The 25,392-nt window shown below is 54.7% G+C and overlaps 1 protein-coding gene across 4 annotated transcripts; it reads right to left on the bottom strand.

Moving 5' to 3' along the window:
- On the bottom strand, positions 1–25,248 carry Stard3 (StAR related lipid transfer domain containing 3). 4 transcript variants are annotated; one of them, XM_028889439.2, is made up of 15 exons: positions 25,108–25,245; positions 9,222–9,494; positions 6,460–6,537; positions 6,024–6,101; positions 5,849–5,902; positions 4,786–4,903; positions 4,514–4,612; positions 4,230–4,285; positions 3,758–3,850; positions 3,017–3,079; positions 2,805–2,900; positions 2,413–2,492; positions 2,219–2,323; positions 1,071–1,164; positions 1–664 (listed from the first exon to the last, which is right to left on the bottom strand). In XM_028889439.2, the coding sequence occupies exons 2-15, from the start codon at positions 9,441–9,443 to the stop codon at positions 560–562; spliced, it is 1,341 nt and encodes a 446-aa protein (XP_028745272.1). In that variant the 5' UTR covers positions 9,444–9,494; positions 25,108–25,245; the 3' UTR covers positions 1–559. The 4 variants fall into 4 exon arrangements, with proteins under 4 accessions (XP_028745272.1, XP_037057219.1, XP_028745273.1 ...); XM_037201324.1 differs by having other exon boundaries at positions 25,073–25,245; XM_028889440.2 differs by lacking the exon at positions 25,108–25,245 and adding an exon at positions 9,738–9,841.
- Between the last annotated feature and the right edge of the window lie 144 nt (positions 25,249–25,392).

The raw sequence follows: 25,392 nt of genomic DNA on the forward strand, positions 1-25,392 counted from the left end.
TATTTTTATTTTTTTAATCTCATGTTTTTAATTGGCTCAAGTTATTACAAAAGTCCCCAAGGAGGCCTTGGAGGGGAGAAGGCTATGGAGAGGCAGAGATGGAGTGCCGTCCCTATCACCGGCCCTTACACACCGCAATGTGTATGGAGAAGGGTCACAGACCCTTCCACTAACGGTACAAAACCATCCTAGCAGCTGGAATGGAAAGCTCCCTCACCTTCACACTGGCGAGGGGCAAGCCCAGGTCCTCTGCGACCAAGTGAGATCCCCTAGGGAAGCATGGAGAGGAGTCTCCTCCTCCAGAGGGCAGGGACTCTGTGTCAACATCTGGAGGCCAGTCCTGGCTCCTCCAGCCTGGGGCACCCCAGAGTCCACGTGCTCAACCCCACAACTGCTCAGGACCATGTTCCATGGCTTGGTGGGAGGATACAGCCAGGGAACGAGGAGGCACCTGCTGCTTAGTCCTTCATGAGCAGCGGGAAGCCCAAACAGTCCCTCTATCCGGCTCCCGCGGCTATGGCGACAGAACCCTGGCCCGCAGGGTGGCGAGGGAACGTGTTCAGGCTCGGGCCCCCAGCTCTCCGATGCGCTGCCGCAGGTGAAAGGCAAATTCAAACATGGTGGCTGCAAGGCTCTGGTGGATAAGGTACCGAGGCAGGCGGCCCTAGGCAAGGCAGGAAGAAGTCATGCCATGGCGAGCCTTCAACAGGGTTTCCCTTTAGCAGCCCCCACTAGGAGGGGTATCCTGGGCCAGGGAGGGGGCCCCCCTCTCCCCTTACTCGTAGAGGGAGGAACATGTTGTACTCAGGTCTTGGCACTAGCCACACAAACAGGCCCAGGTGGGGGTGGGCTGGCAGCCAGCCAGCCTTGCTGGGAACTCAGGAGTCAGGAGTGAAAAAGGGCATCACGTGTCTCTCACGACTCAGGACTGGAAGGCCATCTGGACCTTGCCACCGATCCAGTAAAGAAGACTAAAAGTGGGAGTCCCCGAGAATGGCAGGGAGGCGCTAAGGTCACACAGCAACCAGGACTCCCCAGGCCCTGCCTCCTGCTCCCGGCCATGACCTCACCTTGAGATCTGTGTTTAGAATCCAGATGAAGGTGCAGACTCGGGGGTTGCTGGCTGACTTGAGCACAATGAAGCCTCCAGGACCGTTCTCCCCCCTGAGGAGGAAGTACCACAGGTGAGGGGCGCTGCCCAAAGCAAGTCCCCCGGCCACCCCTGCCTGGCCCCATTCCTGGCCCAGCTGAACTGTGGAGGAAAAGGGGGCACCGATGACAACCTAGAAACTGCCTCCCTGCCTCAGTACGGCTCCGAGCCGGCGCCAGGGGCAGCAGGACCTGCCCTCCACCCACACCCGCCCTTTGGCACTCAAGTCCGCCTACCTCAGCCTGCTGATGCCCTACTCTCACCCCACAGGGGCAGCGAGCTCACACTTTCCCAGTCTTATCACTCTGGACAGACTGAGAACATAAGCTGTAACTGGGAGAGAAGTGGCCACGGGTGGCACTTGTCGCCCATCCAACCCTGGGTGGCATGGCCCCCAGAAGAGGGCGCCTTCTCGGGAGGCAGCTGGCCCACAGTTCACCTCCAGTGGCCTTTTTGCCGAGCACGCGTAAGCTACTGCCACAGATGGAGTGACGCAGAGGGCATGGCCTGCCTGTCCCCGAGCAAGGCCACCACTGCAGGACCCAGACAGAGCCCTAACCTCAAGGTCTTCAAGAGTGCTCTGCTGCAGCCACCTCCTGGAGGCCTAAGGTCTACCTGGCACCCCGGGGGTCTCTGGATCAGCCGTGGGGGTGGGGGTGGGGGGGTGCTGGGGTAGCACTCCCACCTCCGGGTGCAAGAGCCTGAACTCCACTCCCCCTCCTCACAGAGGAGGCCCTGAGGACAGGGCGGGGAGGGGGCAGAAAGGTGAAACCCAGCGCCGCCTCCCTGCCCCTCAGCCCATTCCTAGGACTATCTCGGCCAGCTGCCCACTACGCATACCCCACCCCCTCCAGCCTCGGTGGCGGTGGCATGGTTCCAGCAGCAAGATTAGCAGGATTAGGGCTGGGATGGGCAAGGCTGGTAGACAGGGAACAGAACAGGGCTTCTCAGACATGGGTGTGTGTGTGTGTGTGTGTGTGTGTGTGTGTGTGTGTGTGTGTGTGTGTGTGTTCCAGATGCACACACTGTACCCTGTGTTGCTCACGGTTTGAGGGAGGCCAGACCCACCTGACGTATTTGTGCGTGGGGGGTTTGGCGCAGTGCGTGGTGGCAATCCCAGACGACAGGTAGCGGTCTCTGCGCCGCTCAATACGCCGGACATTCACGAAGTCCCTGGTGGGGGGGGCGGGGGTGGAGGCAGGTTAGAACAGAGGTCCCAGGTGTGGGAGGCTCGGCTGTGAGGGGAGGACCTGGGGGCTCACCTGGGGGACACGACGCCACCTGCAGCCCCCGAGGACACATCGTAGGAGATGAGGGTGCTGTCCTCCACCCGCTGCAGGATCTAAAGGCCAACCAGGTAGATCTGAGGTACAGCGGAAGCCCCGACCTGGCCCCGGCACCTCCGGAACTCCAGACCAGGCTCCTCCCTGCCAGGGACACTGTACTAAGAGACGCTATCACCTACAGGCCCGAGGCTGGGTGTAAGATAAGCACACTGAGCCTTCCTGCCTCTTGGCCTTCTCCAAAGGAACCATAGCAGCGCCCACTTTATAGAGAGAAACTAGGTCCCCTGGCGGAAAAATGGCTATGAGAAGGTGTGACCGTGCCCGGATCCATGGCATCAGAGGTGGCGAGCGGGACTCGGGTGGCTCACCTGGCAGGCGGTCACTGTCTTGTTCCACAGCACCATCCTCTCGGGCTGCAGGATCACTTCCTGGTACACCAGCTCAGCAGGGCAGGGCAGAAAGGTCTGCAGGAGGGGGTCAGGGCTGGGTGGTGCCAGAGAAACGACCCCCTCTAGTTGGGAGACTTGGCGGCAGCACCCCGGACGGGGCAGGTGTCTCTGGGACTCCCTTCCCTACTCACCTTCAAGATGAAGGTCTTGCCGTGGAAGGGAACCTCAATGGTGTACACAGTGTCCCCATACTCCTGTGGCAAGGGCAGAGAGTGACGGGGAGGAGGGTGGAGGGCACCGGTGGGGAGGGGGGACTGGTGGCCCAGGAACGGCTGACAGGCCGGGTAGGTTTCCAACAGCCTGAGGTGGAAACTCCGGGAATCTGGGGGCATCTGGGGCAGACTTCAGAACACGGCGGTCGGTCCTGGTGAGCAGGACCACGTGCCGAGGGCAGCTCTGCACTCACGTTGGAAGGCAGGAGCTCGGCTGTGACCGCAGCCGTGACAAACCAGAACCACGGCTCCAAGCTGCCAAGGGCTGCCAGAGGAACTGGCCAGCAAGGACCCGGGCACGCTTCCCTGTTTCCCCAGCTCTCGGCAATCTTTTTTAGATAATGTTCTTTTGATCATGAAACGAAAACACCACACACGGGACACAGGTTGGCTTCCCCTCAAAACCTGAATCCCAGGAAACCAAACATCAGGGAGATGAGGCCTGGGCTGTGGGAGACTTGGAGACGGAGTCCAGTCCAGCTTGGCCTCCTACTGAATGGCTGACCCCAGGCTGAGGCTTAGCTCCAACTCTACCCACCACCTCCCTGGGGCAGATTCCAGTTTTACCCAGCCCTCAGGTTCACTTCCCGGGGCTCAGAAAAAGGGGTGAAGACTGCTACCACATGCAGATCGGCCAGGTGGGGGGCAGGGGCTCCTTACATTACTCCTCTCGAACTTCCAGTTCTCTTCCTGGGCCAAGATCTGGTCCACCACTGCAGTGGCTTCGCGGCCCTGGCGGATGTACTCACGCTCCTGGACGGGGGTGGGGGGGAGATGGGGGACAGAAAGGGGTCAGCTGGGGGCCTGTGCCCTCCCTGCTCCAAGCCCGTTCCTTCCCCCACACAGTCCACAACCCTTCCAGAGAGCAGCCCAGCTGGATGTGGGGTTCAGGCTGGTGTCCCTGACCCTGCATGCTGTCTGTGGTCTGCAGGACTGGCTGCTGTTCCTGTGTCCGCGGGCATGGGGCGGGCCAAAGGGCCTGACCAGTCAGTGATGGGGCAGATACCCCAATAGACGGGCACTAACTGGCACTCAGGCCGAGGTCTTCCCTCTGCGGGGAACTCTGTCCAGCCTGGCAGAGCCACAGCACCGACCCATTGCCAGGGTCGGGTGGAGGTGGGCGGCGAAATACCTGGGCAGAGCAACTTTTCTTCCCGGGGACGTCCTCCTCGGATTCATTGTCAGACCCTGTGGGAAACAAGGGCAGGTGACAATGGCGAGGGGTGGGGAGCGAGAGAGGAGGAGGTGGTGGGGTTCAGGGATGAGTGCAAGGATGTGGGGGCGCAGAGTGTGTGGGAGAGGGCTGCTGGCTTTCCCCAGGGAGCCTGAGCGAAGGAACAGAAAGAACAGGCCCAGCCCACCTGGCTCCCCACACAGCCCCTCCCTGGAGGCAGCTCCCCACCCAGCCGCTCTCACCTGCAAAGGATTCTGGGGGAGAGTAGAACTGGCCCTCAGACAAAGCGCTGGAGAAGAGCAGAGGTCCACGGGCAACCGCAGCCTGGGCAGCAAGATACCCTGCACAAGGAGACATAGGCAGCCATCATCCCAGACCGAGGGTCCCCCAGGGTCCCCCACTTCAGGCTCCTCCTCGGGCTCAGACTGACCAAGGCAAGCAACGCTCCTCTGTCGGCGCTGAGAGAACCTCCTCAGAGCCCAGCCCACCCAGGCCCTGACCCCTAGGCACTCACATCTCTCCTCTTCCGCCTCCTGGGGTAGGACTTTGAAATCAAGGAACCAGGTCTCCAGCCAGGCCAGGACAAAAGAGACGATGGGGAGCAGGTAGCCGAATGCCCCTTTGCTGAGCAGCTGAGACAGAAAGAGAACACTGGATCCCATGGCAGGAGGGCACCCCAAGCCCAGAGGCCCCTCCTGAGGCCACCAGCTCTGTCTAGCCAGACTGGCATATGCCCTATGTCTGGTGCTAGCTATTTAGGAACTGGCTATGGCACATGTCTCTAAGATGAATTACATGTGTGCCAGGAAAAACTGATTTGGCTAGAGGGGATATCTGGGGTAGTAGAATACTTGCCCAACGTGGACAGAGCTCTGGGTTCCATCCCCAGCACTTTATAAATCAGCAAGGTGGCACAGGCTTGCAATCCCAAACTGGGGTGGGAGAAGCAGGCGGATCATAAGTTCATGGTTACCACTATATGAAATCTTGTTTTAGTGAAAAAGAGAGCCGTGTGTGGTGGTGTACTCAGGAGGTAGGGGCAGGAAGAGCACTGTGAGCTGGAGGCCAGCCTGGTCTACACAGTGAGTTCTAGGCCAGCCAAGGGCTACATAATAAGTCCCTGTCTCAAGATGGGTGATGGTAGTGCATGCCTTTAATCCCAGCACTCGGGAGGCAGAGGCAGGCAGATCTCCAAGTTCAACACCAGCCTGGTCTACAGAGTGAGTTCCAGGACAGCCAGGGGTACACAGAGAAACCCTGTCTCAAAAAACCAAAACCCCCCAAAAAAACAAACAAGGTGTGTGTGTGTGTGTGTGTGTGTGTGTGTGTGTGTGTGTGTGTGTGTATGGAGAGAGAGAGAGAGAGAGAGAGAGAGAGAGAGAGAGAGAGAGAGAGAGAATGATGGAACCTCGGGTGGCAGGAGTGTAAGTTAGGGAAGCCAGTAAGGACGACTCCTTGCAAATAATGAAGATTCCCTTCTCTCCAACATAGCAGAAGCAGATACCCCAAACGTCCAGAAGAGAAGCCCACCCTCAGGCTAGAGGCCTACCAGAGACGCTAGAGCCTGAGCCACTGACCTCAGAGAGGATGACCTTGACGATGAGGAATGCACTGGACACCAGGGTGGTGACCTGCTGGGCAAACAGTGGGGCAAGAGCGGAGGCCGAGGCTGGGGAGTGGGTCCTCTCTATGCAGCCCTCACGCCAGCCCCGACCAGGGAAGGCCTCAGAGTTGCCACAGAAGGCATCTTACCGCAATCACCCACCAGTGCCGGAGCCGCAGCACAGCATAGCCCAGGAGCAGGCCAGAGAAGCGGAAGAAAGCCAGAACCTGGTGTGGAGATGGGAGGCGGCGTAACATCAGACGCCAGCTGGCGTCCGCAGCTCTGTTGCAGGGTACCCCTCTACTGCTGCCCCTCCAGACCCCGACAGGGGTGCCCTCACACCTCAGGGGTGTGAGGACAGTGGCTCAGTGTTTCCTTGGCAGAGGCTGCATGTAAACTTCCAAAGCCTTGTCTCCCTGGCCCTGCCTTGGGCTCTCTGAAGGTGGGGCCCCACTTGGGAGCTTTGTGAAGACTCAGGGTGGCCAGAGCCCCATCTAGAGCTGACCCTCCCCTACCGGGCTGGATGTGGCATGTAGAGGGAGAACCCAGGCAAACTGCACTGTCTTGGAGCCTGAGGTCACTCACAAAGATGTCGAAGAACGAACTCTGAAAGCTGTAGTGAACGATCTCCTGCTCCAGGTTTTTCCGGATGCCGGTGTTGGTCTAGAGAGGAAGACAGAAGGGCTCTGAGGGCAGAACCGAGCTCAAGACTGCCCCTTCTCAAAGAATGGCGAGGAGCCCATGCCAAGGGGACCTGGAGGAGATGATAGGCCACCACCCAAGAGGGCCCCAGAAGCAAAGAGAGCTGAACCAGCAGCCCAAGACCCCAGGCACCAGTTTGGTCCCTCAAGGATCCAGGCAGCCCACGCAGGCTAAACTCAGTTCAAGTACACCACCCAGGAAGGTACAGGCCTGGAGGCCTGTGGGCTGTGCCGGGGAGGGGGTAGACCCACGCAAAGCTAGTATATGGGTCCTGGAGACTGCCTCTTCTATAATTTCATTTCCTTCCCAGCACTCTGGTTCTCCATCTTCCCAGCCTCTACCCATGCGGGATGAGGGGGGCTAGGGTGGGTGGTGGTGCCAGACAGAGCCCCAGGTGGCAGATCAATCAATTAGGCTTGGACTTAATGGGTGAGATCCGTCACAATGCTGCTCTTGCTGCCTCAGGACCTTGAGAAACCATGCGGAGAGTCAGCCCACTCGTGCTTGATCCTGTCCCTGCCCACGCCACCATGGTCTTTCACCAAGACCCTTAACACCTTGGCTCAGACCCCAATGTCTGGGGATCTGGACAGATTCCAAATGCCAGATTCTATCCCAACTCCTCAGAGGGGATGGAGATGCCAGCCCCTGGGGAGAAGGTAGGATTTTGGTAATGGAATCCAAAAAGACCTTTAATGATCAGCCAGACTGGAGGATTCCTACTCTGGCAGGTCATCTAAATTTTGGAGTGATTTCTTAGGGGAGTTTGTTTGATACAGGGTCCTGTTTAGTCCAGGGTGGCTTTCAGCTCATTGTGCAGATAAGGATGACTTTAAAATCCTAGTCTTTCTGGGCGGTGGTGGCGCACGCCTTTAATCCCAGCACTCGGGAAGCGGAGGCAGGCGGATCTCTGTGAGTTCGAGGCCAGCCTGGGCTACAGAGTGAGTTCCAGGAAAGGCTCCAAAGCCACACAGAGAAACCCTGCCTCAAAAAAACAAAAACAAAAATCCTAGTCTTCCTGCCTCTGTCTCCCAAGTGCTAGGATTACAGGTGTGTGTCACACCCAGTTTGGGGACACTTGTTAAAAGCTCAGGCCAATATTCGGAACCTTCCAACATTTAGAAATCTCCCAAGTGGGGCCAGCAAGACAACTCGGTGAGTAGAGGTGTTCGCTGCCTGATCATGCAGACCTGACTGTCTAGGTTTGACCCCCAGTGCACGTGAGAATGGGAGAAGAGAACCGACTCCACGAGGCATGTGCTCCCCGACTTACTCCCCCACCCTCCAAAATCAGAAGAAAAAAAAAAAAACACCTGGAAATTAATAACATTTCAGTCCGGAGGCTGAGGCAAGAGAATCACTGAGTTCAAAGCCAGCCTGGGCTACACATGCACCTCTTCTCTCCCTCTGTCAAGTGAAATATCGCACTGACTCTACTAAGAGTTAATTAAATTTCTGAAACTCTCCACTCCCTCGGAAAGCCGTTTGTTTGTGGGTTAGAGTCTATCACGTCGCAGGAACTCTCAAAGCCGCACGATGACTGCTGAGCAATCTCGGCTGTCAGCAGAGTTTCAAAAGCAAAATTATCAACATTCTCCCAGCTCTTCTCTGGTTATAAAATATGTATTGAATGAGGGTGTGGGTGAGCTGTAGGGATGCTTGGATGCTAGCTGGGACCTTCAAAAGGAAGATAGATGCCTCCGACCTCAGAAGCTCAGCCCTTTATCAGGAAGATAACCCGATGTCCTCTTCAGTGGGGCCTGTAGCACCCCACGGGTACCAGCTCCCCTCCGATACACAAGGCAGTCACCCACCCTCAGAACCCTGCCTTACCCTTCCAGCTCAGCATCTTGCTGCTAACTAACCCCTTCCCAGACTCTTCTTCACTTTTATCAAGAAAGGCAAGCCTGAGACCTGGAAAAAATATGCTTGCCAACTGTAACTCGAACTGTGAGTCCATACTTCACACAAGGCCCTGGTGACTGATCACAAGTTAACAGAGAAAAAACTGAGCGGGACCAGGCCTGGGACACCCTGCTCCAGGGCCCCTGACTTTGTGGATGCTGAGGTTCGGTCAGATCAGGCCCAAGGGTGGGCTAAGCATTATGGAGGTGTGGACACTGCACTCGGAGACAGTTCCGTCTCCAGGCCACCAGGTAGCAGCCCCTAAAACCAGGGCCACTAACCAGGAACTGGGAGTTTTCGCCCCCCTGTATTCTCTGCTTTTAGCATAGCACCTGGGACACACCTCAGGGCCTCCGAGCATATTTGATGAATAAATGGATGAACTTGAGCCAGAGAGCAAAGGCGGAAAGAAGGCAAAAACGTCCTCTGCTCAGCTAGAGGTGCATCTCCTCCTGTTCGAGGAGTCCCCACTAGGGGGCAGCATGGTGCAGAGGCTAAGTGCACAGTTCTGGGTATAGAGATCTGTTCAGTTCTTGCTGGGGAGCCGAGGACAAATGAGGACGACATCCCCTCTGGTCCCCCTACCCTCCAGGTCCCGTTCTCTCTCTATGTGGAAGATAACTATTCTTATTTCCTGGTCTCCACTTAACTCAGATCAACTCCAGGGGTGAGGCAACCCTCCCAAGGTGCAAGTGGGCGAACTAGGAACTCCCCTCCCCCACAACATGGCCCCCACTCACATTGAGCTCGATGATCCACAGGAGGGAGATGAAGAGCAGGTCAAAGGTGACAAAGAGACAGAAGGTGCGGCGGACGTCAGAGATGGCCTTGCGTTTCTCCAGAGGTGGTGGGATGAGGTGTGATGAAAGGCTCTGGCTGTGGGACAGCGAGGTGCCCAGGGAGGCCAGGGCTGGCAGACTGCGCTCTAAGTCACAGGCCAGCTCACCAGGCAGCTTGCTCATCCTGGTGGGCCCCCACGTTGAAGTGGGGACAATGTGGCCTCAGGGGCAGGGCTGGGGGGAAGAGGTAAGTAGCTGTCAGGGTGCTGGTGACTCCAGGAATACCACCCCTTTCCACACCACCCCCAGGGACCCTGTTTATTTTACAACATATCTGGGCTCCCCTGTCCTACACCAAGGCCCACAGCTCTGCTCGAATCCCCTCATGAACCGAGCTCCACAGGATGGCAAGACGAGCACCCCCTTTGCTCTGTCCTGGAGCCTGCAGGTTCTGGGATCCCCCCGCGGGACACTTACTGGCCTCTGAATCTCGGGGATATGGCCTGTTCCCGCACAGACTGGAGCTCGGCCTCGGGTCCTGTCCACAGCCTTTGGCCTGCCCCTGCCCCACCCCCAGGCTCTGTTCTTTGTTTTCACAGCACAAAGGCACATTCCCTCCCGCCGGCCCCTCCACCCCAATCCATGGCCACAGGGAGGAACTCTGGAGCAGCTCTCAGAAGTCTGGACAGCAGATATCTGGGTCCCTCTCTGTAGCTCTAACACCCCACCCCAGGCCCGAGGACTGTCAACTCTTCACCCTCAACAGCCCTCCTTCACAAGGTAGCTGGGGGAGTATTCAAAGCAGAAACCTGCCAGTCTCCCACCTACCGCCCTCCCTCGGCTCCCCAAGCCCTGGCAGAAGGGTGAGGTAGGGTGGGCACTGTGCCCAGCTCTTCTCACTGGGCAGCACCCTCATCTCCTGACTTATCACAGCTCCTCAGGCCTTCAGTCAAGTCCCTCCAGGTGGCAACCCTGTCCGTCTGTGGCCCTTGGATCTGGGCTTCCATTGTCTGGAATGTTCCTCCCCAGCCCCAACGCTCTGCCCACCCACGCAGTGGCCCTTCCCAGCCAGCGCCCCCGCTCACAGTAAGGCACCTCCCACCACTTTCCTTTCTTCCGCGAGCTCACTGCTCTCTGAAATCTCGTCTTCAAGCTTTACCCTCTCTCCCACCAGACGCTGACATTCGAGGGCAGGCACAGGACTCTGGTTGACTTGGTCACTGCTGTCTCCCGTGGGCCTGGCACTACGCTTGGCAGACAGCGGGTGCTTCATAACTGTTGGATAAATGAACACCCCAGAAGGACTCCTGGCCCTCAGATCCATGATGCACAACCAATCTAACCTAGTGTTGTTGCCCAGAGTCCACGTGGCCGTGGCCACGTTCGTGCCCAAGCAGGACAGGGCAGATCTTCGTGTAGGTCAGACAGCCAAGGCTCTGGGGCAAGTGGACTTGCCTAGCCCCGAATATTCTACGCAACTACAGGACTCTACTGAACTCGGAAGACAAATGGGTCTGAGTTCTTTGGTGCCGAGGGTCCCTGCTACACCCGTCTGCTGAGCTACAAGAGGCCTGGGTGAGAGACAGGAAGGCCTGTGGGGAGGCAGAGCAGCTAACTCCAGCAGGAATCAACACAGCAGCTGGAGGGGGGTAGTGGAGGGGGGGTCCGGAGATCTGGCCCCACTCACAAAGGCAGGATGGAGCCACCTCCTTTCTGATCCGCTGGTGTTCTCTCTCTCTCTCTTTTTTTTTTAAGATTTATTTACTTATTATGTATACAGTATTCTGTCTTCATGTATCCCTGCAGGCCAGAAGAGGGCACCAGATCTCATTACAGATGGTTGTGAGCCACCATGTAGGTGCTGGGAATTGAACTCAGGACCTTTGGAAGAACAAGCAGTGCTCTTAACCTCTGAGCTCTCTCTCCAGCCCTGGTATTCTCTCTCTTAAACCTCTTCCCCCTCTACACCTACTGGGTCCTAAAGAGGACCCAATCTGTGGCCAGCAAAAGGTCCATCCCTCTGCCTCTGAGCAAACCTCACAAACAGAGGCAGACTGTTCCCAGCAGAGATCTCAAAGCTACCGAAGGACCCAAAGACATCCCTGTACATGACCACCTCGAGAGTGCTGGGGGGAGGCTGGGCTCAGCTCCAGGAGAAAGCTGGAGGATGTGACAGGCCAGGGGCAATGGGGCTCCCCAGCATCCATCATCGGCTTGATGCCAAACGGGAGCCTCAGCACACCCCTCACTGTGAGGTGCCCCAGCTCCAGGGCTAGTGACATTCCCTTGTGTGCTCCCCGACTGTCTCCCTTCCTCTCTCGTTCCATCTCCTCCTGTCTCTTCCACAAAGTGACTTCCCACCTCTAAGTCTGCTGCGGTGACAGAGCGCGCTGTGACCAGAGCGGCCTAGAATCCAGTATTGTTTTACTGTCTTTCTTCCTTCCTTCCTTCCTTCCTTCCTTCCTTCCTTCCTTCCTTCCTTCCTTCCTTCCTTCCTCCCTCCCTCCCTCCCTCCCTCCCTCCCTCCCTCCCTCCCTCCCTTCCTTCTTTCTGTTTGGTTTTTTGTTTTGTTTTTTCCAGACAGAGTTTCTCTGTGTAGCCTTGGCTGTCCTGGAACTCGCTCTGTAGACCATGCTGGCCTCGAACTCAGAGATCCACCTGCCTCTGTCTGACTAAAGGCATGTACCACCACCCAGCTATTTTTTCTCTTTCATTTCATCTTTCTCCCAGATGTTTGTTAGCTTGTTTGTTTGAAGGACAGGGTCTCATGTATCGTAGGCCTATGGAGCCAAGGACAGCCTTGAACTTCTGACCCTCCTCCTGCCACCTCTGAGTGGTGGAATAAGGTATGCACCACTACGCTGGTTTATGCTGGGGACTGAACCCAGGGTTTCGTGCATGGTGCACACAAACACTCCACCAGATGAGTTACGCTCTCAGGCCAGCTTGTACAAAAGAGAATCCTGAGCTGTGTAGAGGGATGCATGTCTGTAATCCAACTGAAAAAAGAAGACGTTCAAGACCAGCGGGGATACACAGTGAGACTCAAACTCCCTCTCATGTGCCCCACAAAAACACAAACCCAGAATGAACTCCACAGGAATTTGGGGTGAGGACATAGCCCAGAGTTCAACCCCCAGCATAACAAAGAAGGAAAGAACAAGAAAACAAAACAATTTTAAAACAAAGAAATATCATGAGCGCCCTGCCCAGCTTTGAGTCCAGAAGTCTAAAATCACGAGGCCAGCAGTTGCCGAGGAGTTTGGCTCTCCTGCTTCTGGTGGTGAGTGGCAATCTGGCGCTCCCTGGCTGGAGCTGTCCAGCTCCACACTCTCCCCGTGTCTCACTCATAAGGACACTGGTCACACAGAACCACTTGTTGGATTAGGGGCCACTTGCTCCTGGGTGACTGCATCTTATCTATGACGGTCACATCCTGAAGTACAGGGGTGTCAGAACTTCAACACATCCCTCTTCAGGGACACAATACAATCCATAACTATACCTTATTTTTAAAATTATTATTCTAATGTGTGTGGGTGTTTTACCTGCACGTGTGTCTGTGTGTCACATACATATCTGGTGACTATGGAAGCCAGAAGAGGATGTGAGATCCCTTGGAACTGAGGTTGTGAGCGGCCACATAGGTTCTGGGTATTGAACCCCAGTCCTTTATTTTTATTTTACTTACTTATTTACTTAAAAATTTATTTATTACATATCAGTGTTCTGCCTGCATGTATGCCTGCAGGCCAGAAGGGGGCACCAGATCTCATTACAGATGGTTGTAAGCCACATGTGGTTGCTGGGAAGTGAACTCAGGTCCCCTGGAAGAGCAGCCAGTGCTTTTAACCGCTGAGCCATTAACTGCTGGGCCATCTTTCCAGCCCCTTATTTATTTATTTATTTATTTATTTGTTTGTTTGTTTGTTTGTTTTATTGAGGTAGTATCTCACTACGTAGCTCTGGCTGTCCTGGAACTCACTATGTTGATTAAGCTGGCCTTGAACTCACAGAGTCCCTCTTGCCTCTACCTCAAGTTCTAGGATTAAAAGTGTGCACCATTATGCCCAACCTGAACCCAGGTCCTCTAAAAAGGAGACAATACTTTAAACCTCTGAACTATCTCTCCAGCCCTGTTATTTCTTTTGGATGCGCACACATTCATGGACACACACACACACACACACACACACACACACACACACACACACACACGCCACAGTATGCATGCAGAGGTCAGAGGGTAACTAGTGGGAGTCAGTTCTTTCTTTCTACCAAGTGGGGACCCCAGGTATTGAACTCAGGTCATCGGGCTTGGCAGCAAGCACCTCTAACAACTGAGCCACCTCATGGGCCCTATTTTGTTGTTTCGAGATGGGGTTCATGCATCCAAGGTTTGCCTTGAACTCTGTATGTAGCTAGCTAGAAAGCCTTTGAATTTCTGATCCTCTCACTTCACCTGCAAGATTAGTGGTGTGCACCACCATGCTGTGCGTGGTGATGGGGCTGAATGCAGGCTAGGCAACACTCCAGCAACAGAGCTACAGCCCGTCCTAACTAACAGTTTTATAAAAGACGTCTTCATTGCTTATAAAAACTGATCGTAGCCGGGCGTTGGTGGCGCATGCCTTTAATCCCAGCACTTGGGAGGCAGAGCCAGGCGGATCTCTGTGAGTTCGAGGCCAGCCTGGACTACCAAGTGAGCTCCAGGAAAGGCACAAAGCTACACAGAGAAACCCTGTCTCGAAAAACCAAAAAAAAAAACAAAACAAAAAAAAAAAACAAAAAACCTGATCGTTACTTTTTTTTTTTTTTTTAAGACTAGGTCTCCCTCCCTTACTAGGCCAGGCTGACCTCAAACTCAAAATCCACCCCTGCCTCCTGAGAGCTGGGATTAACAGTCAAGTCACCACATGAGCCTTAGTACCCTATTTATATCCCGTTTTCCCACCCTGTGCTGGGGATCGAATGCGAGGCTGTGCGCGTGCCTGGCAAGCGCCGCGCTGCTGAGCTGTATTCCCAGTCCTTGCCACTGCAGTTGACGGATGAGACACATCTTCCTGAATCCATGTCCTCTGAACAAACAGTTATATTTGTAACGAGCAGAAACACTGCACTGAGTTACGTGGTCTGTGTACATTTTCACGATGCCGGGAGCGTATCTTCCAGATCAGAATTCCCTAGAAGCAGCATGGCTGGGTCATCCTGCATGCGTGGTTTGGTTAGGCGCTGCCAGATTCCCTCGGCAGTTGGCACGCCTAGCGTAATGTATGAGAACGCCTGTTTGCCCACAGCCCACGGGAAACACTGTCGCCCATGTCTGTCTGGGCCTTCATCTCCATTTCTCTCCCATTCAGGGGCCTCGCTCTGCACCCCCAGTCATCTCCGGGCCTCTCCCATCTCCTTTCTCTCCACCCCCCCCCCTTCTGCCTATCCCACTTCGGAGTGCCGTGGCTTCCCCACTCACGGTCCTCTCCTCTGTCTGACTGTCCCTGGCTCTCCCGTCCCTCCCTGGGCACAGGACTTGGGTGTGAGACGCGCTTGGAGCAGCAACCACCCTGAAACTCACACCCAGACATCCTTGTGGAGGCGAGAGACTCAGATGGAGCTGAGAACAGAGGTGCTGGGGGCCTGGGAGAGCTGAAGATGCCAGTGTGGGGGAGCCATGCATGGGGGGGGGCTTACAGGATGGCCGGGGAGGGGCTGGCCAAGAGCCACCCTCCTCACAAAAGCAGCTCCAAGTCCCCAGAGCGCTGAAGCGCCAGTCCCCAGAGGAGACCACAGCCGACTCTGAGCCACTGTGACAAGGCCTGTTTACAAACTTCTAAGCCCCAGCTCAGGCCCAAGCTACACTCAGCCGGTGGTGGTGGCACACGCCGGTAGGATTTGCTGAAGGAGACAGAGGCAGGAAGATCCCGAGTTTGAGGCCGGCCTAGGAGGCTTGGGAGAAGCTTTAGCCCGGACTGAACCACAAACAGTGGTGGGACCATGGAAGCAGTGGCTCACAAGGCCACAGGCAAACAGCTTTTTCATGAATTCGTAACATGAACGTTGGGCGCCAGATGTAGCAGGAATCTTAAAAGTTCTTATTAATAAAATCAAACCCGAGGTCAGTTATTGGGGTCCATGCTGGTAGATCAGAGAGACAGAACAAGCCACAGCTATCTCACCTCGCCGGATCCTCAGCCGGTCTTGTCTCCCCAGACTGGAGGCCTCTGAGTCCTCATCCGGAACGGGTCTCAGCTGAATTACTGCTCAAAAGCCTGAATGCTTAACCAGCCAAAATCTTCTAGTTTCTGGCCCTCACGCCTTATATATCTTTCTGCTTTCTACCACCACTCCCTGGGATTAAAGGCTGGCTTTCTGGGATTAAAGGCGTGAGTCACCATGCTTGGCTATTTCCAATGTGGCCTTGAACTCACAGAGACCCAGAGGGATTTCTATCTCTGGAATGCTAGGATTAAAGGTGTGAATGCCACCATTTTCTAGCCTTTGTATCTAGTGGCTGTCTGTTCTCTGATCCCAGATAAATTTATTAGAGTACACAATATTTTGGGGAACACAATACCACCACACTTCAAAATAAATAAATGAATGAAACTTTATCTGAATCTTTGGTAGATAAAAAAGACCAAAGTCAGATTCCCGGTACCCAGGTGTAGCTCAGAGGTAGAGGCCATACTTAGCATGCACAGGGGCCTATCCTCAACCTACAAAAACCAAACTCCAGTCGTCTGCTATGGGTAGTGGCTGTGAGAGACCCACACATCAGCTTTCCTCCAGTCCCAGCACCATCCTGGAGACCTCCTGAACACGGCATGAAGCTCAGTTCACCCAGGTGACTTCAAAAGGCCTTTGGTAGGGCTGGAGAGATGGCTCAGGGGTTAGGAGCACTGGCTGTTCTTCCAGAGGACCTGGGTTCAATTCCCAGCACCGACATGGCAGCTCACAACTGTCTGTAACTCTACTTCCAGGGGATCTGATACCTTCACACCAATGCACATAAAATAAAATTAAATAAACTATAGTAAAAAGCTACATAGCCGGGGGGGGGGGGGGGGCACCCGGGGGGGGCACCCTAGGATGACTGTGGCTTATAATAAGTTTTGGTTTTACCCAATCACTGGGCAAGCTTCAGTGAAACATTTCACTATTAGGATAAGATGTACTGTATCAAGCTGATAATAGAAAAATAAATAAATAAATAAATAAATAAATAAAATAAAAATTATAGAAAAAAAAGGCCTTTGGTAGCCAGATCACCCGAGGGCTCACAATCAAAACCACCCTGACCTGGACCTTAGAAGTCCTCCAAGCACTTGTCCAGCCCAGAACACAGAGGTTGCCAGCCACCAGAAGAACAGCCTGCTGGAGACAGAAATGAGCCCCTGAAAGCAGCACTCCACCCCCAAGTCCACTGCCTGCTGTCACCGGCCCCTCCCAAGCACCTTCAGAGGTGTCAGGAGGGGCACAGCACATGTGGCATGAGGAAGCCGCCCGCCCGCCCGCCCGCCCGGGATGGCTGCAGACTTGGCTGACACCTGTGTGCTTTGTGGGAGCTGAGCTGTGAAGGCTTGGGAGAGCGGGTGGGAAGCGGAGAGCAGGGCGGGGGACGGACGGGGGAGGGGACCAGAAGTTCTGCCACCCACCCTGGGGCGGAAGAGGAAGAAGTGGGGGATGGATGGTCGTGGCAGGTCTATGAGCACAGTGGATGAGTTCTGCGGCTTCCCAGGCGAGGAAAGCGTCGCTGCAGCCTCACCCGCTGCCCAAGGCTTCTCTAACCGGCTCCCGGGACCCAGTGGGCTGCTGAGCTGGGCTACAGACCCTGGAGGTGGTACAAGGGACGGACACAGGATGCAGTACGGTGGAAAAGCACAACTACCCAGTACACACAGACCTGGGTTCAAAACCCAGCACCACGGCTAAAATAATTAATAAGAAGAATGGAACGGAGCCGAGGACAGAGTTCAAAGCCTGGCTGGCCCCCTCCTCAGCCCTGCGGTCGGGGCAAGGCAGAACCTTTCTGAGACTCCGTCTCCTCAGCTTCATCATTTTCCTTTTTCTCAGTACAGGAGAGGGGCCCAGAGTCGTACGTGTTGAGCAAGGGCTACACTGAGAAACTATAGCCACAGCCTCTCAGCCAAGAACGACAATGAACTTCTGGTCCTCCTGCCTTTACCTCCCAAGTGCTGGGATGGCAGGTAAGTGCCATCTGCCTCCACAGCGCTGGGGACTGAACGCCGTGCAAGCAATCTGTAACTGAGCTGAGCTGGATCCCTAGGCCTAAACTGGGTTTTTGGTTTTTTTATTTTTAATTTGAATTATTTTATGGGTGTGGGTGTTTTGCCTGCACGTACATCTGTGCACCACGTGTGTCTGGTGCTCTCAGAGGTCAGGAGAGGGCACTGGATCCCCTAGAACTGGAGTTACTGATGGCTGTAATCCTCCATGCAGGTGCTAGGACTTGAACTCAGGACCTCTGGAAGAGCAGCAAGTGCTCTTAATCGCTGAGCCCTCTCTCCAGCCCCTCCTAAGTTGTATTTTTTAAGCATTTATTATTATTTATTTATGTGTATGTCTTTGTGGATGTATACACTTGCGTGTGGGTACTCTTGAAGGCCAGAAGATGATGTTGGATCCCCAGAGCTGGAGTTACCGGCGGTTTTGAGTAAATCAGTCCTGGGGACTGAATGAACTCCAGGCCTCTGAAAGAGCAGCCGATGCTCTTAACTGCTGAGTCACCTCTCTCCAGCCCCCAGCTATAAACACACACATATATTTAAAGCAACAACACACTTGGCACACCTGGACTACATACTTAAAAGTGTTAAAACTGGCAAACTTGGTTACATATTTTATCACACACACCGACTCCTCTCTCTCCTGCCCACTGGCTCCTCCCCATACCCACCCCCAAGTTTTACAGCCTCGCTTCTACAAACCCTGGAAGCACTAGACTTCTTACCCCACAGGGATGCTATTTGTCTAAGGTCGGAGGGAGGGGGGCCAGGCTTGGTCAGAGGCTGAGCTGCACGTGTAGCTGAGAAAGGGGAAACGGAGCTTAGTCACTGCTGTGTGCAGACTAATGCTCGCTACGGGAACAGAGAGTAAGAGCCACTCTGAAAGGCCTGGGTTCAAAGCCGTGCCCTACAATCAACCTGCTGGGTGGCACAGAGCAAGCTCCCCAGCTCCTCGTTCTGGTGCCCTGGTCATACAGAGGGCCAGGCTATTCCAGCTCCAGGCAAAGGTCGATTCCCAGGCTAGGGTAGGGGCAGAAGTTGGGGTCTGTCCTGGCTCCCTGTAGAAGGCCTTAGGGAGTGTGCCAGGATGGCAATTTGGCACTGGCCCTTCCTGTCACCCTTCCATGCATATGGGGGAAGCAGATAGGAAGACCCCAACTGTCAAAATTAGGTCCTTAGGTGAAAGGGGTACAGACAAGGTTCTTATGGCTCTCTTCCCCAGGCCGGCCAGAGGCCGCGGCCACCTGCCTGCACCTGCCCGCAGTCCCACATCCTGGGACTCCAGCTCCCAGTGGACACTTCCTACCCAAGGCAAGTGTGTGCCATGACTCCTGTGACTTATCGGCTACTGTACCTGCCCACCTGGGACAGTGTTGGCCTTGACTGTCTGGAGGTCCAAGGTCTACGAATAAATCCCAAATACTTCCTGAGGACAGGCAGGCAGGCAGTCCACCCCAGGAGGCTCCATGTGCCCCAAGAAATGTGAGCCTCTGGGTCTGACATGGGAGACTCTAACTTGGTGCAAAGGAGAGGAGTCAGGGGAGGCAGATGAGAAGTGGGCTCCAAGCTGAGAAAAGGCTCAGACGCCGGCGTCTCACGCTCTTCTGCAGACTGGGACGAACCTCAGTACCTCCCAGCACGGCAGAGTTGGCTCAAGGAGGGAGGGACCCATTCGCTACAATGGCTTACGACATTCCCGACACGCCTGCCTCTTCTACAGAGCAAGAGTCCGTGAGCCTCTGGATCAGAACTGAGTGAAGAACGCACAGGATGCCCAGGTTAAAAGTGAGCAGCAGATGGGGCTGGAGCCGGGCTCTGGGTATGAAAGAGAGCAGCCCTAGCCTGTGTCCTGCTGCAAGCGCCTAAGTCAGCAGACGCGGGTGCCAGTGGCCCTGGTGCCACCCTGTCCACACCGCCTTCCTCACTCACCACACCCCCGACAGGAGAGGCAAGGATGACCCCCTGGGAGGGAGGAGACCGAGTTCCCAAACCTGCCCACTGTTACCAGCCCGGGGGCCTCTCCACCGAGCCGAGACCCAGCAATGGGAGGCTCTGCTGGCCCCCGACAAGCTCAGGGGCCACTCAGCCTTCACCTGGGGAGCCCGCGCCTTCCCACCACATCCAACAAAATCAGGCTCGTCCTTCCAAATCCAGCCAGCATCCACCTTCTTTTCAGTGACCGCCATGTCACCCTGCCTGAGGCATCTCTCACGGATCACATCTACCTCCTTCCTTCCTCCTTGTACTGGACCACAGTCTCCTCTTAACCCAGCAACCGCAGGAAGCCTGTTAGGTCAGACGGCATCTCCCAATGCCCAATCCTCCTCAATGGCTTCCAGCTCAAGCAGAATGAAGGCCAAAGTCCCACTATGGCTCACGGCACACACCCCTTCTTCTGACTCTTCCCCTCTGAACTCTCCATGTCACCCACATTGGTCCCTTGCTGTCACATCAACCGTGTTCCCAACTCCTAGACTCTTGCCCAGCCTTCCCCTTACTCCAGTCTGGTTTCCATGGAAACATCCCCTAGAGAGGACTGTCCTAAGCCCCCTGTTTAAGCTCCACCCGCTTCCTTTGCTTTCCTCTTGGTCACAGCATTTGTTGCCCTAACATAGTCGTCTTCTGTTTCCTGCCGTCTTCTCACACTGGAACTTAAACTCCATGAGAACACCGGGGAGCCCCCGGCCCTGTCCACTGCTGCATGCCCAGAGAAGCACACCAGGAAATGTGCGGACCAGTCCTTCCTCACAGGCTTCTCTCCCGACACGTACCGGGATGTACAGGGCCACTCACGCCCAGCCCTCAAAGCAACGTTCCTGAAACTGGATCTTGCCCGTCTGGCATCCTGCCCTGCTCAGAGCCCAGACAGCTCCCCCACAACCAACCAGGGGCTCACTTCCCAGGCACAGGTGGGCAGGGTGGCTGCCCTACGGCAGTGCAAGGAAAAGACCCTGGTGAGTTAAATCCCTCAGATAAGGAACCATAAGAGTGAGGAAGGACCCTCGCATTTTCCTCTAGACATGGGGTTTAATACCTGACCCCACATGACTGTGGGCTGCTCCCAAACACAGCACCAGCAAGCTGCCTGCTTCCTCATTCCAGAACAGCCTCCTCCACCGCCAGAGAACTCCTGCCCTTCAGAGACCAGTTCAAATGTCACCTCCTAGGCAAAGATTTCCCCTACCATCTAGGTTCCTCTGACCTCAGGACCACCCCTATCTCGTAGCTAGACCTGAGCTTTGGCTGCCCAGGTCACAGTGGCAATCTATGAAGTCAGCTGCTCTATGGAACTGCAGAGAGGGAGCAGGTCTGGGGTCAGCATAGGACCTGAAACACTTTGGGCTGTGTGTCCTTGACCAAGTCACTGAGTCTTATCCACAGTTTCCTCCTCTGTAAATAGACATCAAAGAGTACCTACTTTTCCGCCCTCAAGACAGGGTTTCTCTGGGTCGCCCTGGCTGTCTTGGAACTCACAGAGTTCTGCCTGCCTCTGCTTCCTGACTGCTGGGACTAAAGACGTGCGCCACCACTGCCCGGCTCAGAGTACCTACTTAACAGGGCTTGAAGGAATGAGAAATTCCACCTGCATGGTGTCTGCGCCTAATTAATGAGAGCTCCCCTACTATGTCCTACCACACAACGCAGCAGGGCACTGTGCCCGAACTAAAGGTCCACCTGACGACTGGACAGGAGGACTCTGCCTCAGGCAGCTTATCAGGGATGGTTCTGTTCGGTGACTCCTGCCCTCAGCCTAAGAATAACTGGCCTCCCTAACCACACACCCACAGAGGGCTAGGGAAGTTCCCTGGCCCTGGGGAAGTGGAAGTTTAAGGAGAACGGAGCAAACAGCAGCAGTGAGATACACAAGTGCAAACCCAGAGTGGAGTCCATTTCCCCTTTCCTCCGGGGGAAGCAGGAAGAAGCGTCAGGCTAGCACGGGAATAGCACTCCTTCCTAGACATGGTTTCTGACCACACAGTAACTGGAAAGTCCAACCACATGACAGGTTTGCTCAACCCCCTCTCCCGTCCTGCCCTGCCAGAATGGCCCTAACTCAGTGACTCCGTGACCTCTGACCCTCGCGAGGGCTGGTGAGTCAGAGTCCACTGGATTCTTTAGGGATACTGGGTAAAAACTGAGGCTGAGGAGGTCAACTTTTCAAAGTCAGTCTGGGAAAGGCCAGTGTCCCGAATAGGGCTCCCAGCCCTCTCTCAAAAAAAAAAGGCCTGACTGCGCAGGATCCTCCGGGGCCCAGCTCTGACCAAACGCCTCCATTTGCCTCACTCCAGACAGAAAACTTTCAGAGGGACACACAACTGACAAGAAGGCACGCTCTCCGTTGTCCTCTGTCCCACTGAGGTGCCAGCGGCTCTCTCGGATGCTGGGACAGGGGCAGTGCCTGGGACATAGCTACGCATTGAAATTAAGGTAAAGTCTTTAAATCTCTACTGAGTGGCCTTGAACCAACCTCCCCCCAAAGGCTCAGCTTCCTCCCCTGGAGAATGGAGGCAACAAGCACTCCCATTCCATGGAAGAAGCATGAGCCATCAAGTCACAGGACTTCCGGTCATACCGACACTGCCGTCCTCCAGAGAGCCTAGGTGTGTGAGAGCTCAGCTACAGCAGGCCACAGGAGAGCTGCGATGTGTCACAGCGTGTCCCACACCGGCTCAGTCTGTCAGGGTCACCAGGTTCAATGAGGAAGACTGACAGAGAAATCCATGCTGGCCCGAGGTGACCAGTGTTTTCAGAACTGAGTCTCCCAGAGAAGGAAGCCTCTGCCTGGGGCTGCTGAGAGGTCAGGAAGCCACAAGGAGGAGGCACGACCTTGACCTCGGGCCTAGAAGAATCTGCCTCAGGAGGAGGGAAGGGGGATGGGCATCCCTAAGGCAAGGCAGCGACAGAGTGGAGGGATGTTCACTGGTCCAGAGCACTTGTACTTGCGGAGGACCCAGGACCCACAGTGCCGGTTCCAGACAACCCAACACTCTTCTGAGCTCCAAGGGCATGTGGCAGACTCATAGTGTGCAGACTTACATGCAAACAAAACACTCATACACATAAAATAAAACTTTAAAAATCTTTAAAAAAAAAAAAAAAAGAAAGAAAGAAAGAAAAAGAAAAGCTGGGCGTGATTGCACACGCCTTTAATCCTAGCACTTTTGGAGGCAGAGGCATGAGGATCTGAGTTCAAGGTCAGCTTGGTCTACAGAGCAAGTTCCAGGACAGCCAGGGTCACACGGGAAAAACTTGTTTTAAAACACCTAACCAAACAAAAAAATTCTTAAAAAAAAAAAAAAAAAGTGGCCAGGTGGTGGTGGCGCACGCCTTTAACCCCAGCATTCAGGAGGCAGAGCCAGGCGGATCTCTATGAGTTTGAGCCAGCCTGATCTACAGATCGAGATCCAGGACAGGCACCAAGACTATACCGAGAAACCCTGTCTTGAAAAACAAAAAAGCGGGGGGGGGGGGGGGGGGGCGACACGACAAAGGCCTAGACATTGGTAAGTCAGGACCTGGCGCTAATACATCCAAAATGACCCCAAACACCAACATTTCAGACATCCTTATGGTATCAACCCTTCCCACTCCTAAGTCAAGGGGACATTTCTCATAGCCAATCATGGAAAGGAATCACTCCACGGAGGAGGACCCAGCTCTCCTTTCTCTTGAGTCCACTATGGTCTCTACACTTGGGCTCTTTTCAACCCTGAATCTTTACTTAGTAAATCCAGATCCTGTTCCCAGTACCTTCCAGTCCAAGACTTCATTTGGGACCCAGGGACAGAATGAGAAGTAAGCCACGTCAATCATTCTCAAGCAATGTATGAAATTAAACGTCATAACCAGTGAACTAGCGTGTTCTTATATGCTACGTTAACTAACGTGTACATACTGGGCACTCATAGGCCTCATAGTTTTTTGTTTGCTTGCTTTGTTTTTTTTAAGAGAAGGTCCCTCTGTAAAGCTCTGACTGTCCTGGAACTCTGTAGACCAGGCTGGCCTCGAACTCACAGAGATCTGCCTGCCTCTGCCTCCTGAGTGCTGGGGTTAAAGGCATGCACCACCACCACCCGGTGACCTGGTAGTTTTATGTTTTATGCATATACTATTTCATTTATCCTCACAACTCTACAAGGTAGACACATTTACTATCTCCATCTTTCCAAATGAGGAAAGTGAGGTATTGACTTCATCAAGATCTCAAAACAGTATCAGAACCCAGCGGTCTGGTGCTGGGGTCTATATCCTCAGCCATGATGCTAAGGGCATTCCGGGGACACAAAGGGGCATCCAACCTTTGGGGCAGAGTTAGGTGGTGTGGAGAGGGTGCTGTCTAGCAGGATACTGAAGTACAATTTAGAAGGAAGCCCAGCAGATCATAGAGGAAAGAGGTGCTGATGTGTACGGAAGCATGGAGACAAGAAGAACCCTTTGTGGTAAGGCACGTCCTACAGGACCATACTGTTGAGATTTACAGTGAACAACACAATCCTAGTGTGCCTTCCTCAATCATTCTAGGGACTCAGCCTTTCCTCACAGGCAACGGGAAGCAAGCAGGGAGCCCTAAGGAAGGAAATGACCCAATCAGACTTGTGATCTAAGTGTTTGCAAGAGCTAGAGTTTGGAGACTGGGCTGCAAGCCGTTAGGACCTCAAGCTGCTGGGACTGGTGAGAAGGACGGTAACAGAGAAGGCTGGGGGAGTCAGCTATACTGGCAGTTCTGAGCAAACTGATTTGTCAAGGATGCGAGGCAATTCTGTAGTTTGTCTTTGGGGATAAGACAAAAGCGGAAGAATGAATTGACAGAGAAAAGATCAGCTCGGGTTTGAACATGCGAGCTCCATCTGAAGTGGAAGTACCCATAAGCAGCTGGACAGTCAGACACTTTGGAGACCCTGGAAAGGGATGTGCTGGCATCGTCAATCTGGATAGTTAGTGGACGTGGACCTGAAGCTACAACAGGGGATGAGGCCATCCAGGATGAGTGCAGAGAGGCCGGCTGGGCCAGAGGGAATGTGAAGCGGTACTTCTGACCTCTTGACAGAGAGACAGGAAGAAAACAATCAGGAAATATAAGAGTGTCAAAGGGTGAGAGAGCATGTCAGGAATTAGAGTCAATGGTAATAGGCACTTCTGAGGAATCAAGAAAAGTTTAAAGAACCTTTCTGATATCATTAGGAAGTTATTCGTGAATGTTTCCGACCGAAGTTAGAGAAAACAGCGGAGGGCAGAGGTACAGACTATTGCAAAGTATGTTTTTCTCCTTCTGCTTCTGACCCCTTCCCACACCCAACCGTTTCCCCATAATACTTAGATACCGACCCCTCGCCTCTCCTCTCGCTATCAAGACGAATGCTTAGGAAAGCGACCACAGACGTCTCCCAAGCCCTCGAGGGTGGGTTAGGACGAAAACACCCCCTCCCCTACCCGGCGTGAGGAGCTGCAGCTGGCAGAGAGAAAGGGGGCGGAACCCGGAGCGCGAGGGGCGTGGGAAGGGTCGGACGGAACCAGAGACGGACACCGGGCAGGGAAGCGGATTCCGTTGGCTAGGGACAGCTCTCGTACCATCACCCGGTTCCAGCGACCGCTGCAGGACCCACCTGCTTCATGTCACCACGGCCCCCACTCTTCCTGCCTCAGCTGCAGCCCCGCTCCACGGCCCAGGAAACTCCTCCGAGCGGAAGGAGATCTCCTAGCGGCGCAACTTCCGCCGCTCAGCCCGCCCCCCAAAGCAACCCGGGAATCGTGTGGATCTGCAGCTCCGCCCCAGTCCCGCCCCTCTCCACCCGGAGCCTCAGAGACAAGAGCCGGAAGTCGGGCGGCAGCCAAAGTTAGGCTGTTGAGCGTGGAGAAACTATAGGGTGTCGTGGTTATTGGACCGTACA

This window comes from Peromyscus leucopus, chromosome 8b, assembly GCF_004664715.2.
Source record: "Peromyscus leucopus breed LL Stock chromosome 8b, UCI_PerLeu_2.1, whole genome shotgun sequence".
Classification (NCBI taxonomy): domain Eukaryota; kingdom Metazoa; phylum Chordata; class Mammalia; order Rodentia; family Cricetidae; genus Peromyscus; species Peromyscus leucopus.

Bases quoted from the DNA above. Each gene is read 5' to 3' on its own strand.
- Stard3 (XM_028889439.2), bottom strand. From the start codon at position 9,443: ATGAGCAAGCTGCCTGGTGAGCTGGCCTGTGACTTAGAGCGCAGTCTG. The intron at 3,851-4,229 runs GTATTTCGCCGC...ACCCCCGTCCAG, and splicing joins AGAAAAGTTGCTCTGCCCAG to GAGCGTGAGTACATCCGCCA. The intron at 2,324-2,412 runs GTGAGCCCCCAG...CCCCCCCACCAG, and splicing joins GGTGGCGTCGTGTCCCCCAG to GGACTTCGTGAATGTCCGGC.